This window comes from Rousettus aegyptiacus, unplaced genomic scaffold (genome assembly GCF_014176215.1).
Source record: "Rousettus aegyptiacus isolate mRouAeg1 unplaced genomic scaffold, mRouAeg1.p scaffold_m13_p_6, whole genome shotgun sequence".
Taxonomy (NCBI): Eukaryota; Metazoa; Chordata; class Mammalia; order Chiroptera; family Pteropodidae; genus Rousettus; species Rousettus aegyptiacus.
In genome coordinates this window covers 89,172,981-89,188,601 of record NW_023416309.1, presented here as the reverse complement: position 1 = coordinate 89,188,601, position 15,621 = coordinate 89,172,981, and the positions used below count along the sequence as shown (strand labels likewise).

General features: G+C 41.0%; 2 protein-coding genes across 2 annotated transcripts; both read left to right on the top strand.

The window, feature by feature from the left end:
- The first annotated feature begins 3,672 nt into the window (after window positions 1–3,672).
- Window positions 3,673–4,608, top strand: LOC107503020 (olfactory receptor 4D2-like). Its single transcript, XM_016130828.2, has one exon. It carries the CDS (start codon window positions 3,673–3,675, stop codon window positions 4,606–4,608), a length of 936 nt encoding a protein of 311 aa, XP_015986314.2.
- Window positions 4,609–14,094: 9,486 nt separating this feature from the next.
- On the top strand, window positions 14,095–15,030 carry LOC107499152 (olfactory receptor 4D2). The gene has a single exon (XM_016123059.2). It carries the CDS (start codon window positions 14,095–14,097, stop codon window positions 15,028–15,030), a length of 936 nt encoding a protein of 311 aa, XP_015978545.2.
- Window positions 15,031–15,621: the final 591 nt, after the last annotated feature.

The following is a 15,621-nucleotide window of genomic DNA, read 5'->3' as shown; positions in this document are numbered from 1 at the left end:
CTGGGAAAGATTTCTCCTCCATAATTAAAGGCAAGAGATTCAAGAGGGGAAGGAACTTACCCCACACTCTTTCCTCATTTCCAGCCTTTGAATGAGACTGCGTGAGGTTGTACACAATGACTGAAGCCATGGAGGCCATCTTGACTCCTGAGGAAAGGCCAAGGGCATCCTAGATTCACTGAACAGCTGCCCTGACAGCACTGAGCCATGGGCCACAGACACCCTAATTGTTCTTAATGACTTTTATCCTTCTTCTTTTCTTATCTTCCATCACCTTTTTCCTGTCTTCTCTCTTCTCTTTATCCTCATCACATATTTAAGGATCCCTGAAGCTGAGATGAGACTAGTCAGAGACACAGGCAAAGTTAGAGGCCCCACACTCCCCTTGTTAAGTCTTTTCTTAACATGATGGGGTGTATGAATAAACAAAGGAGCTACTTCCCGGATGTTTGGTATCTCAATTCTCCCATTTCTTCTTCCCCTGCTGTTGTAGAATAACACCTGCCTGTTATTTTCCTGCACAATGTTGGTAATTCAGTTAATTCCAATGTGACCAGTTCATCAATATATGTACTTGCAGTACTAGTCCTTGTGTGAAAGAAAGGATCTCTCTGAGTAATAATTCATATATAAAGAGTACAGAATTTTATAGATGGTGCAGTAGAATTGGATATGGTTGGGGAAATAGCCTTAGGGTTCATTGGGAAAAAGAGAGTTCACAAGGTTCAGTTTCCAATGGAGTATGCAAATGTTTTCCTGCCTATGATGTTGCCCAAGTCAAGATCCATTGAAAAATTTTAAAGTAAAGTATCTAAGCAGTGGTCTTGATGATGCTCTGTGAAAGAACTGTCTATTGTGCAGAGGACAGTGAAACTTGAAGTCAGTGGTTCTCAAACTGTGCCCTAGAGAAGCAGCATCACCATCACCCACGAATTCATTAAAAATGCAAATCCTCAGGCCTCACCTAAGACCTACTAAATCAAAATATCCTGTGGGGTTTTGTTGTTGAAACATGCCCAGCAGGTGAGTGGAAAGCGTGCTTAAGGGAGTGATCTGCTGTGCTTAGAAATGGGTCCTTTCGAAAACCCAGAAATTGTGTTTCATTTGAAGAGAGTCTGTCCTTTGATCTTGGCTTGCTCATTCTACATTCACAAATCTCTAAAATTTCAATGTCCTTGGTTGGTTGTTTGTTTCTTCCCCTCGAGGCAGACTTCACAAATAGTAAGTGTTTTTGAAGGACTTGAAACTTTTTAACAACTCCCATTGTTCCATAGTCCCCAGCAGGAATCATTTTAGCTCTTCTTCTGGAGCCCAGCCCAGTAGTTTCTCCCTGAGGGTATCCCCCTTCTCCAGGGTCATGCCCAGGAGTAGTGTGAGTGGGGTGTGGGCAGGGACTAGGAAGCTGTGGAGCTGCTTGGAGAGGACCCTCCAGAAAGATGTAAGACTGAGCTCTCTTCTCCCATTCAGGCTGAAGGAAGGTGAGACACACAGGGTTTCCTCACCTGTCGATGGATAGGTTAGCAGTAATTAGGTTCTTGAGAACACCTGCTGGAGGGTGGGGAGCATGAATAAGTGACATAGACTTGGGGGTAGTAAGTCTAAAGTCTACAGTGTGAGGAGAATGTCAGGAAGTGATTCTGGGGAATGTGCTTTTGAAACAGCCGCTTCAGGTTGCATGCAAATCCCAGTGATTTTAGTAACCAAGCATAGGCCTGGCCTTATGAGAGGGGAAACCAGGAGGCACTAAGTTAAATCACTTTCAAGTTCTCCGCATAATCAATTAGCTACTTAATTCATTAATCTGACAGTTTCTGAACATGTGTTCTATCAGAGTTGCTGTTCCATGTTCCAGAGCTACTAAGATAGTGAAATTACAATGTGGTTGGTGGAGGGGAGAAGGCGGAACAAATGAATGATGATAAACTTTAACAGAGCATTTTTTAAATGTTATAAAAACCTTGAGGAATGAGGACTCAGTTCTGCAATGGAGAAATGGTGAAAGGAGTGACAGAGTAGGTGACATTGAGTGGGTATTTTCTAAGGTAGAGATGGAAGCGAATAGAATTCTAGGAAACAAACGGGTGTAACAACTATGCTGCATGTTTAGGAAACGATAATCCACTGAAGAGCCAGCGCTTCATTAGAGAAAGAGACACTGATTGGAAAGACAGGTGGGGGCTGTGTTTTCTAGCCTGGATGGCATGCTGAGCGGAAGTCGCGTGCACACATGGAAGTGTGTATTTCCACCATGACCTGATCTACAGGGTATTTGATGTGACTGACTCCCAGGGAGCAACAGTGAGCATCACTACAAGACTATAAGTGAGAGGGGAATGTGAACGGTACAACATTTAGAAAGGACTCACGGGCATCTATGTAGAAGGTGGATTGGAATGAAAGCAAATGGAAATGAAAGATAAGAGAATGATCTCTAACAGATAAGGAGTTGCAGTGGGCCAGGTGACAGAGAAAGGGAGACTGAGACAAAGCTGCGGTACTAGGGAGACCACTTAACCACTCACCCTGTTACCCTCTGTCTCTTACTGTCCATCTCCTTCACCTTTGGTCCAATTTCCCCTCCAACCTTTCCATTTCCCCTTCCTTCACTCATTCCGTTCCCCTACTTCCCTTCCTGGCAATCTTCCTTTAATTCTTCACCTATTTCCATTTCTTTTTCTTCAACATCTTCCTTTCTCTTCTACCTTCAGATTTAATACCATCTTCTACAATTGCTGTCCTTTCAGAAGAGTTCTGTGTCATGTGTGATCTATCTCTTAATCTAACGGAACTCCGTTACCCCTCTCCCTCTTGTCTCCACATATGCTCTGGAGCACCTCACCTGCAAAGGACAACCTACGCGAGGGAGGGAGAGAAACTGGATATCTCAGGTGTCCAGCTGTATCCAAAGGCTCCTCGGCATAAACCTGCACACCCACCCAGCCATCAACACCGGCTACTTATTAAGTACTGACTAAGTGCTAGGTTGGGCACTGAGGGGCACAAATAAACTGAAAAACCGAGACCCTAGTCTCTAGGATCTTAATATTAAATTTTAAAGGAAAAATATAGACGTATGAAAACGTCACTAGTATTATAATGTGTTAAGTGTTGCATCAAAAGTCATTTATAGAAAAATTTATGAGAGACAGGAAGGAGAGAGGACATCTTTAGTGTAAGAGATGACACAGAGGAGAGTGATTATCATTGACTTTCCCAGGCACTGTTCTAGGAACTTTATATGTGTCACTCCACTTAAGCCCTCAGCAAATTCTATAAAGTATCTTTATTCCTAACTTTGAGATGTGGAAACTGAGACTCAGAGAGAGTAAGTAACTTACTCAAGGTCATATCTCGAGGAAGCAGAAGCCCTGAAATTTGACTGTGGGTCTGTTGGAATCCAAGATTCTTCCCACCACTCTATTAAATGAACTTTTGAAAGGCAGGTTACATGTGTCTCTGGACAGCTTTAAGATGTCTCATGAACGTATGTTACAGCACCAACTTGTAAACTCTTCAGAAATAAGGCCGCTTAATCAGCACTTAGCGCTATGGTCTGCACACAAGGATGCCCATCACATGGATCATAATGACTCGGTTTAGCCCCTGAACACTAAAAGTGGCTTACGCATCTATGTCTGTGGTTCGTTTCCATAGGTATGTGGAGAAGAAGCCATGGAACCAGGGAACCTCACACGGATATCAGAATTTGTCTTACTGGGGCTCTCACAGACTCGAGAGCTCCAGCTTTTCCTGTTTCTGGTGTTCCTATTTGTCTACACCACCACCGTCGTGGGAAACCTCCTCATCGTGGTCACAGTGACCTCCGACTCCCGACTCCACACGCCCATGTACTTTCTGCTCAGAAACCTGGCTGTCATAGACCTCTGTTTCTCCTCAGTCACTGCCCCAAAGATGCTGGTGGATTTCGTCTCTGAGAAGAAGACCATCTCCTACCGGGGCTGCATGGCCCAGATCTTCTTCTTCCACTTTCTGGGAGGTGCCATGGTCTTCTTCCTCTCAGTGATGGCCTATGACCGCATTGTTGCCATCTCCCGGCCCCTCCACTATGTCACCATCATGAACACTCAGCTCTGTGTGGGGCTGGTGGTGACAGCGTGGATGATAGGCTTCCTCCATTCTATTGCCCAACTGGCTCTGATGCTCCCTCTGCCCTTCTGTGGGCCCAACATCCTGGATAACTTCTACTGCGATGTCCCACAAGTGCTGAGACTTGCCTGCACTGACACCTCCACCTTAGAGCTCCTCATGATCTGCAACAGTGGGCTGCTGGACAGCATCTGGTTCCTCCTGCTCCTGATCTCTTACTCGGTCATCCTGATGATGCTGAGGTCGCACTCGGGGCAGGCAAGGAGGAAGGCAGCTTCCACCTGCACCACCCATGTCGTTGTGATGTCTATGGTCTTCATTCCAAGCATTTACCTCTATGCCCGGCCCTTCACCGCCTTCTCCATGGACAAGGCTGTGTCCATCAGCCACACGGTCATGACCCCTATGCTCAACCCCATGATCTACACCCTGAGGAACCAGGAGATGCAGGCAGCGGTGAAGAGATTAGGGACACGCTGGCTGCTTTGTAAAAGGGAGTGACAGTGGGTAGGTCACTTCTCTTTGTCTTGGTTTTCCATTTGTAGAGTGGAGAGAGAGCTCCTGTATCTACTCTCTTCATAGCTTGTGGATATGTTGCGAGGGTCATTGCAGAAGTGAATGAGTTGTTATTTATTTATTTATTTATTTTTGCATTATATTATTGGGTGACATTGGTTAGTGAACTTATATAGGTTTCATTTGTATAATTTTATAATTCATCATCTATATATTCTATTGCGTATTTACCACCCAAGGTCAAATCTCCTCTATCACTGCATATAAGTGAATGAGTTTTGAAACTAAGTAGTTTACTCAGATTTTAGGAAAAAGGAAAATATCTTTATTTGTGATATATGATTGAACACTCCTGTGAGTGTTCTCATGGTCCCTGGAAAGTCACACACTTTTTTGTACTTTCTTGGTAGACAGTTTGCTCTTATGACAGTATTTTCCCATAAGTGCTGTTCTGTTTTCTATATTTGACCTCTTTGCCAAATACCCCATCTCGGGATGAATCTGGATTGCTTCGAACTGCCTAGGATTTAGAATCTTAAGCCTTAACTTAGAGGCCCTAACCCATCACTTACCAAACTGATGACCTTGGATGAACCACCTGGCGTCTCTTGGCCTCATGTCTTGTTCTTCAAAACCCTTAAGTTAATATCTGAGCCCAGGGTTCTCAGGTTTAATATAAAACTTGGATTTAAAAAGATTGTGAGAAAACATTGGGTAAACCACATAACTATATTTTTCCTTCCTGTTTTTTTTTCATCAATTTTATTTACTCTCAACTTTGAAATTATCGTGAATGTTCAGATATTTTTCTCTTTACATTTTTAATGTAGGATAATAATTGTTGCACCAAAAGATTACATGGAAAATACACTTAGATTATAAAACATTGCATTAGTGTGTATTAATGCTCATGTACACACTATTTGATTTAAGAACCAAAAGTTACCAATAACTTATACCTACCCCTAGGGTCCCCTCCATCACATTCACCCTCAATTTTCCCCAGACGATAACACTTTCTGGAATTTTGTGTTTGTCATTCCATTGCTCATAAAAATACTTTCGTCACAGTTTTACATAATCAGTCCATTGTTTGTTTTGCTTATTTTAAGCTTTAAAAAATATCGTGCTGGGTATAATATTCAGAGATTTGCTTTTTTTCACTCTGCATTAGATTTGTGAGCTCCACATGCTCCACTTGGCTGTAGCTCATTCATTTGCACTGCTGTTTGATATTGCATTGCGAGAATAAGCTTATTTGGGTCGTTTCCAAATGAGTTTTTTTGCTGTTGCAAGCAGTGCTATTTTCGATATTCCTCTACTTGTCTCCACTGGCCACATGGCGGAGCTATGAGTTATCTGCCTCAAAGTGGAATTGCTAAGCTTGGAGGTCTTCAAATTGAACTTGACAAAATAGTGCCAAAATGTTTTTCAAACTTGTGCCAAGTTACATGTTCATCGTCAGTGTGTAAGTGTTCACTTTGATTCACCTCCTTCTAAATTCATACTTTCAGGCTTCTTAATTTTTGTCAATTTTGTGGGTAAAAATGCTATTTAGCTATAGCCTTAATTTGCCTTTCTCTGTTCCTCAATTCTTTTTATGTTTTTATTACATTCAGGTTTCCTATAAATGCTTTTTGTTCCTTTTTTTTTTTATTGAATTTTTCTAACTAATCTAGGTGGTCTTATATAATTGGGTTACTGATCTCTTATTAGTGATAGATATTACAGTACCTTCTCCCAGTCTGTGGTTTATCTTCTCTATTTCTGGTGTTAATTTTAATGTAGGCAGGAATGTCAATCTTATTTTAATGTTATTATCTATTGAGATCTAATTTTTTTTTTTTAACGCCTTCAGCACTTGGTATTCCTAGGTGGTCTCCCATCCAAGGACTAACCAGGCTTGGCCCTGCGTAGCTTCTGAGATCATATGAGTTCGGGCACGTCCAGGGTAGCATGGCCATAGACGAGATCTAATTTTTTAAAATTTAAAAAAAACATTTCTTACCCAGAGGACAGAAAGATACTCTGCCACATAATTCTTTCATTTTAATTTTAGAATAATTTATTTAAAATTTTTTTCTCACTTTTAAAAAAATCTCAAAATTACCGAAAAGTTGCAAGTATAGCATAAAGAACTTTTTTCTCCTGAAGGTTTAAAGGTAAGTTGCTAACCTGATGCCCACCACTCCTTAGTACTTTATACACGTTTTCTGCAAAGATATTTTCCTTCGACAATTCCATACACGCATCGGAATTGGTTTAGTAAGTATACATTGCTAGAATCTAACTTCAACTTCTCTTCCAGTTTTGCCACATGTCTCAATAAAGTCTTATCTAAAAAGAGAACCTGGTTCAAAATCATGTGTTGCATTTAGTCGTCATGTCTCCTTAGACACCTTTTCATCTGGAAGAGTTTCTCCTTGAATTTGATTATCTTGGTGCTTTCAGAGATTACAGACCAGCAAGTTTGTAGAATGCTCCTCAATTTGGATTTGCTTGCTGTTTCATAATGATTAGACTCAGGAGATGCATCTTTGTCACTTTGCCAAAGATAACTGAGAAGTCGGGCTGTGTTTTATTACATCCTATGAGATGCGAGTGATTTTGTTTTGTCTTTCCCATTACTGATGTCCCATCATGTTGATTACTTGACTAAGGCATTGTCTACTAAGCTTCTAAACTGAGTTACTCATTTTCCCTTAAATTTCAGTAAATATTTTGTGGGAAGTTACATTGAGACGACCTCAACATCTGGTTCCTTATCAAACTTCCTGTTCATTCATGTATTTATATCTGTGTGGACTTGTATTTCCCTTTTTTCTTGATTCATTGAATTATAATCCATCACTATCATTACTTATATTAATGCTCAGTTTACCCCAGATTTGGCCAGTTTGAGCCTCTTCAAGCTGGCTTACATGTTTTTTTTTTATTCTTTGAGCACTTTCTGCTTTGTGGCACAGTAAAATGCCCCACACTCACCTTGTACTATGCTCTCGCTCTAGAATTAACTATTTCTTTAAACAGCCCTTTTAGTGGAAAATGATATTCAGAAGTCAATATCTGGCTGCTAGATTTGCTCATTGTTATATATATGTGCGTGTGTATATATATATTCACATATTTACATATACATATTACATACACAAATGTACATATAAATACGTATAACACATTCGATCTATACTTATCTACGTATCTTTATATCTATCATCTGTCTAATGAAAACCGTATGTTCACACAGATACTTCTATTTTCAATCCAACACCACAGAATTTTGTTTTTCACTTTCCTTTCTCTGGTGCGGAACCCGGCTTCCATAATCATCTATAGATATAGGAAATTCACATAAAATTAACCATTACTAAGTGTACAATTCAGTGGCATTTAATACTTTCACAATGTTATTCAATCATCAGTTCTATATAGTCCCAAAATATTTTCATTACTCCAAAACCCAATACCACTAAACAGTCGCCTCCATTCCTTCTCCTCTCCTTAGCTCCTGGAGATCACTTTTCTGCTTTCTATCTGGACATTCCTTTTCTGGACATTTCATGTAAATAAAATGCTACAATATTTTGTGTGTCTGTCTTCTTTCACTTAGTGTAATGTTTGATAAGGTTAATTCATAGCGTAGCATGTATCCATACTCCATTTCCTTTTATGGCTGAATAACATTCCATTGCATGGATACACTACATTTTGTTTATTCATTTATCCGTCGAATGACATTTTGATTATTTCCATCTTTTAACTATTATAAGTAGCACTACTATTAACACTTACGTACAAGTATTTGTCTGAGTACCTGTTTTTATGTCTTTGAATGCATACCTAGGAGTGGAATTGCTGGGTCATATAATAATTCTATGTGTAACTTGTTGAAGATCTATCTGCCCAAGTGTCTTCCACAAGAGTGGCACCATTGTTCATTCTCACCAGCAATTATGAGGATTCTAATTTCTTTGTGTCCTTGCTAACACTTGTATAATTATTATTATCCAATTGGATAAAACGTAGTATCTCATTATGGTTTTGATTTCCATTTTTCTAATTACTCACAGTGGTACAGTGTTGAACATCTTTTCATGTTGAGCATCTTTTGTTGTTAGACATACATATATATATTATACACACACACACTCATACACATTTATATATATATATTAATGTATATTCTTTGCCTATTTAAAAAATTGTGTTGTTTGTCTTTTTGCTGTTGAGTTGTACAAGGTCATTATATATTCCGGATACTAGACCCTTATCAAATTTTGATTTATGGATATTTTCTACCATTCTTTAGAAGGAATCTTTTTACTTTCTTGACAGTATCCTTTGTTGTACCAAATTTTTAATTTTGATGTAGTCCGATTTATCATTATTTCATTTGTTGCTTGTGCTACTACTAAGAATGCATTACCAAATCCAAGTTTGTGAAGATTTACAGGTTTATGTTTTCTCCTTAAAGTTTTATAGTTTTAGCTCTTACATTTAGATCTTTGATCTACTTTGAGTTTATTTTTGTATATGGTTTGAGGTAGTAGTCCAGCTTCATTTGCATGTGGTTGTCCAATTGTCCCAGCACCATTTGAGAAAGAGACTATTATTTCCACATGAACATTTTGACACTCTTGTTGAAAATATAGTGATCATACATGAACGCATAAATATGGAATAAATATATATTTATTCAATATATATACATATACATGTATGTGTGTATACATAATACATATATATGTATGTGTGTATGTGTGTGTGTGTGTGTGTGTGTGTGTGTGTGTGTGTGTGTGTGTATAAAATGTTTTTAAGGTTTCTATGGTTGGGTGGACCCTTGGAGTTCCCCACTCTGTCATTTTCTCTGACATCAAGCTATCCTTAGTTTATTAACTTTTTAAGTTCATCTCTCTCTCTACAACCAGTCTTGCAGAGCAGTTCCATATCTGCTCCTATTCTGTCCCTCGATGCTTTCCTCACTCCACTTAGGCTCTGATGTCACACTGATGGCCAGCCCCTGGCTCAGTCGCCTTCCTTACCCTACTCATGCTCCAACTCCCAACATCAGAACACTGCCCATGTGGACACCTTCTTCCCCTTGCTTGGGCTCCAACACCAGTGCACCTCTTCACGGTCACACTTCCCATCTCTTTGAAGCTTTTGCTCTTCACACTGAGCTATCCCCCTGTGCGGATATTCTCACCTTGCTTTAACACTCACAGTGGGCAGCTCCCGGGAGAGGACATCTGAAAACGCATGCTAGGCCCTGTCCTGTGGACACTCTATTCAAGCTATGTTTATATTCTATATTTAGAAGAGGTTCCTCAACTCTACCTTCCAATCCCTCTATTAAAGTTTTCATTTGAGTCAATCTATTTTAACTTCCAAAAACTCTTTTTCTGTTCTATAATTTTTTATACCATTCTGTTCATATTTTGTGGCTAGTATATCTTTTTACTTCTCTTAAAGATGATAATTATATAAACTAGAGATTTTTTGAAAGTGTTCTTCTGTTTCCCATGTCATTTCTGACTTCTTCTCACTCATCTTTCTATTTATTTTGTGTGTGCTCTTTTGTGTGGGTGGCCTTCCTTAAAATCTTGGTGAGCTTAGGTTATCTACACTTAAGAGTAAGGCAAGAAAATGCAAGTTGGTACCTCTATGTATGGTTAAAGCTTTTAGTCCTCACTTAGGGGTTCACATGGAAATAAGCTATATACTGGAGCCCCCCCAAGTGCCAGAACATAGAAATCTATTTTCCCGGAGTTGTTTCTCCAAAGAAAAATCTTGGTTTCCGGGCTTTGTCTTAGATACTAGAATTTTGTCCTGGGGTGGGGAGGGTGATGAGCCCCAGGACCTCTTTAGATAGAGAAAATCCTACCTAATCGCCTTCTCTCATTTACATTGCTCACATTTGAATTTGAGACCTTTGCTGTTATAAGAATGTTTCTGTATAAGACAGACTTTATATCATGTCAAGATTCTCTTGCCTCTAGTCCATTATGTTCATTCTCAGATGCTTTATAAAGAAATAGTGTTTGAGGGTAGCTACCTAACAACTATTCTCCATCACTTCTCCCTTGCTCGTCCTCTATCATAGGTGTTTGCTTGTCCAGAACGCACAGGAGCTAAGAGTGTTCATGTAATCGTGCGATCTGGGAATGACAAATATAGTAAAAAGTGTTTTTTCCAGACAGCTTCTGGGAAAGATTTCTCCTCCATAATTAAAGGCAAGAGATTCAAGAGGGGAAGGAACTTACCCCACACTCTTTTCCTCATTTCCAGCCTTTGAATGAGACTGCGTGAGGTTGTACACAATGACTGAAGCCATGGAGGCCATCTTGACTCCTGAGGAAAGGCCAAGGGCATCCTAGATTCACTGAACAGCTGCCCTGACAGCACTGAGCCATGGGCCACAGACACCCTAATTGTTCTTAATGACTTTTATCCTTCTTCTTTTCTTATCTTCCATCACCTTTTTCCTGTCTTCTCTCTTCTCTTTATCCTCATCACATATTTAAGGATCCCTGAAGCTGAGATGAGACTAGTCAGAGACACAGGCAAAGTTAGAGGCCCCACACTCCCCTTGTTAAGTCTTTTCTTAACATGATGGGGTGTATGAATAAACAAAGGAGCTACTTCTCGGATGTTTGGTCTCTCAATTCTCCCATTTCTTCTCCCCTTGCTGTTGTAGAATAACACCTGCCTGTTATTTTCCTGCACAATGTTGGTAATTCAGTTAATTCCAATGTGACCAGTTCATCAATATATGTACTTGCAGTACTAGTCCTTGTGTGAAAGAAAGGATCTCTCTGAGTAATAATTCATATATAAAGAGTACAGAATTTTATAGATGGTGCAGTAGAATTGGATATGGTTGGGGAAATAGCCTTAGGGTTCATTGGGAAAGGAGAGTTCACAAGGTTCAGTTTCCAATGGAGTATGCAAATGTTTTCCTGCCTATGATGTTGCCCAAGTCAAGATCCATTGAAAAATTTTAAAGTAAAGTATCTAAGCAGTGGTCTTGATGATGCTCTGTGAAAGAACTGTCTATTGTGCAGAGGACAGTGAAACTTGAAGTCAGTGGTTCTCAAACTGTGCCCTAGAGAAGCAGCATCACCATCACCCACGAATTCATTAAAAATGCAAATCCTCAGGCCTCACCTAAGACCTACTAAATCAAAATATCCTGTGGGGTTTTGTTGTTGAAACATGCCCAGCAGGTGAGTGGAAAGCGTGCTTAAGGGAGTGATCTGCTGTGCTTAGAAATGGGTCCTTTCGAAAACCCAGAAATTGTGTTTCATTGAAGAGACTCTGTCTTTTGATCTTAGCCGGGTAATTCTACATTTCATGAATCTCTACAATTTCAATGTCCTTGGTAGATTCTCACCACTGCCTCCTCCCCTCAAGGCAGACCTCTTAAATAGTAACTGTTTTTGAAACACTAGAAACTTTTTAACAACTCCCATTGTTCCATAGCCTCAGTGGAATAATTTCTGCTTTTCTTCTGGAGCCCAGCCCAGTAGTTTCTCCCAGAGGGTATCCCCCTTCTCCAGGGTCATGCCCAGGAGTAGTGTGAGTGGGGTGTGGGCAGGGACTAGGAAGCTGTGGAGCTGCTTGGAGAGGACCCTCCAGAAAGATGTAAGACCGAGCTCTCTTCTCCCATTCAGGCTGAAGGAAGGTGAGACACACAGGGTTTCCTCACCTGTCGATGGATAGGTTAGCAGTAATTAGGTTCTTGAGAACACCTGCTGGAGGGTGGGGAGCATGAATAAGTGACATAGACTTGGGGGTAGTAAGTCTAAAGTCTACAGTGTGAGGAGAATGTCAGGAAGTGATTCAGGGGAATGTGTTTTTGAAACAGCCCCTTCAGGTTGCATGCAAATCCCAGTGATTTTAGTAACCAAGCATAGGCCTGGCCTTATGAGAGGGGAAACCAGGAGGCACTAAGTTAAATCACTTTCAAGTTCTCCGCATAATCAATTAGCTACTTAATTCATTAATCTGACAGTTTCTGAACGTGTGCTCTATCAGAGTTGCTGTTCCATGTTCCAGAGCTACTAAGATAGTAAAATTACAATGTGGTTGGTGGAGGGGAGAAGATGGAACAAATGAATGATGATAAACATATAACTGAGCATTTTTTAAATGTTATAAAAACCTTGAGGAATGAGGAATCAGTTCTGCAATGGAGAAATGGTGAAAGGAGTGACAGAGTAGGTGACATTGAGTGGGTATTTTCTAAGGTAGAGAAGGAACCGAATAGAATTCTAGGAAACAAACGGGTGTAACAACTATGCTGCATGTTTAGGAAACGATAATCCACTGAAGAGCCAGTGCTTCATTAGAGAAAGAGACACTGATTGGAAAGACAGGTGGGGGCTGTGTTTTCTAGCCTGGATGGCATGCTGAGCGGAAGTCGCGTGCACACATGTAAGTGTGTATTTCCACCATGACCTGATCTACAGGGTATTTGATGTGACTGACTCCCAGGGAGCAACAGTGAGCATCACTACAAGACTATAAGTGAGAGGGGAATGTGAACGGTACAACATTTAGAAAGGACTCACGGACATCTATGTAGAAGGTGGATTGGAATGAAAGCAAATGGAAATGAAAGATAAGAGAATGATCTCTAACAGATAAGGAGTTGCAGTGGGCCAGGTGACAGAGAAAGGGAGACTGAGACAAAGCTGCGGTACTAGGGAGACCACTTAACCACTCACCCTGTTACCCTCTGTCTCTTACTGTCCATCTCCTTCACCTTTGGTCCAATTTCCCCTCCAACCTTTCCATTTCCCCTTCCTTCACTCATTCCGTTCCCCTACTTCCCTTCCTGGCAATCTTCCTTTAATTCTTCACCTATTTCCATTTCTTTTTCTTCAACATCTTCCTTTCTCTTCTACCTTCAGATTTAATACCATCTTCTACAATTGCTGTCCTTTCAGAAGAGTTCTGTGTCATGTGTGATCTATCTCTTAATCTAACGGAACTCCGTTACCCCTTTTCCAGGCATTGTTCTAGGAACTTTTTATGTGTCACTCCACTTAAGCCCTCAGCAAATTCTATAAAGTATCTTTATTCCTAACTTTGAGATGTGGAAACTGAAACTCAGAGAGAGTAATTAACTTAATCAAGGTCAAATCTCGAGGAAGTAGAAGCCCCGAAATTTGACTGCAGGTCTGTTGGACTCCAAGGGTCTTCCCACCACTCTATTAATTGAACTTCTGAAAGGCAGGCTGCATGTGTCTCTGGACAGCTTTAAGATATCTCATGAATGTATGTTCCAGCACCAACTTGTAAACTCTCCAGAGACAAGGCTGCTTAATCAGCCCCTAGCGCTATGGTCTGCACACAAGGATGCCCATCGCATGGATCTGGACGACTTGTTTTAGCCTGTGAGCGCAAAAAGTGACATATGCATCTATGTCCGTGATTCATTTTCCTTAGGCGTGTGGAGAAGAAGCCATGGAACCAGGGAACCTCACACGGATATCAGAATTTGTCTTACTGGGGCTCTCACAGACTCGAGAGCTCCAGCTTTTCCTGTTTCTGGTGTTCCTATTTGTCTACACCACCACCGTCGTGGGAAATCTCCTCATCGTGGTCACAGTGACCTCCGACTCCCGACTCCACACACCCATGTACTTTCTGCTCAGAAACCTGGCTGTCATAGACCTCTGTTTCTCCTCAGTCACTGCCCCAAAGATGCTGGTGGATTTCGTCTCTGAGAAGAAGACCATCTCCTACCGGGGCTGCATGGCCCAGATCTTCTTCTTCCACTTTCTGGGAGGTGCCATGGTCTTCTTCCTCTCAGTGATGGCCTATGACCGCATTGTTGCCATCTCCCGGCCCCTCCACTATGTCACCATCATGAACACTCAGCTCTGTATGGGGCTAGTGATGGCTGGCTGGGTGGGAGGCTTCATTCATTCCATTACCCAGCTGGCTCTGATGCTCCCTCTGCCCTTCTGTGGGCCCAACATCCTGGATAACTTCTACTGTGATGTCCCACAAGTGCTGAGACTTGCCTGCACTGACACCTCCACCTTAGAGCTCCTCATGATCTGCAACAGTGGGCTGCTGGACAGCATCTGGTTCCTCCTGCTCCTGATCTCTTACTCGGTCATCCTGATGATGCTGAGGTCGCACTCGGGGCAGGCAAGGAGGAAGGCAGCTTCCACCTGCACCACCCATGTCATTGTGGTGTCTATGGTCTTCATTCCAAGCATTTACCTCTATGCCCGGCCCTTCACCGCCTTCTCCATGGACAAGGCTGTGTCCATCAGCCACACGGTCATGACCCCTATGCTCAACCCCATGATCTACACCCTGAGGAACCAGGAGATGCAGGCAGCGGTGAAGAGATTAGGTACGCGTTGGCTGGTTTGTAAAAGGGAGTGACAGTGGGTAGGTCACTTCTCTTTGTCTTGGTTTTCCATTTGTAGAGTGGAGAGAGAGCTCCTGTATCTACTCTCTTCATAGCTTGTGGATATGTTGCGAGGGTCATCGAAGAAGTGAATCAGTTTTAAAAGTAAAAAATTTAGATTTTTAATAAAAGAAAATATTTCTATTTTTGTTTGTGACATGTAATTTGGATGCTCCTATGACAATTAGATATATTCTCATTAAACATTCAGAATGCCACACCCTCTTTTCCACTGTCTTGGTGGACAGTTTCCTTCTATGATTACTTTATATCCTCATAAAAGCAATTCTGTTTTCTGTATTTTGACTTCTTTTCCCAATACCTCCTTTGGTGTTTGTTCAGAATTTTGAGACTTAGCTCTAAATTGGGAGTCCTTGATCCATAACTTATCAAACTGGTGACTCGTGGATTCTTCTTCATGAAACTGGCATAAATCAATATCTGTCCCAATAATCTCACAGATTTGTTATGAGTCAAATGAAAATGGGTGAGAGTAATTTGTCAACCATAAGACTTATGTAAGGATTGTTGTTATTATTATTCCTGACATTTTCCCCCTTCAGTTG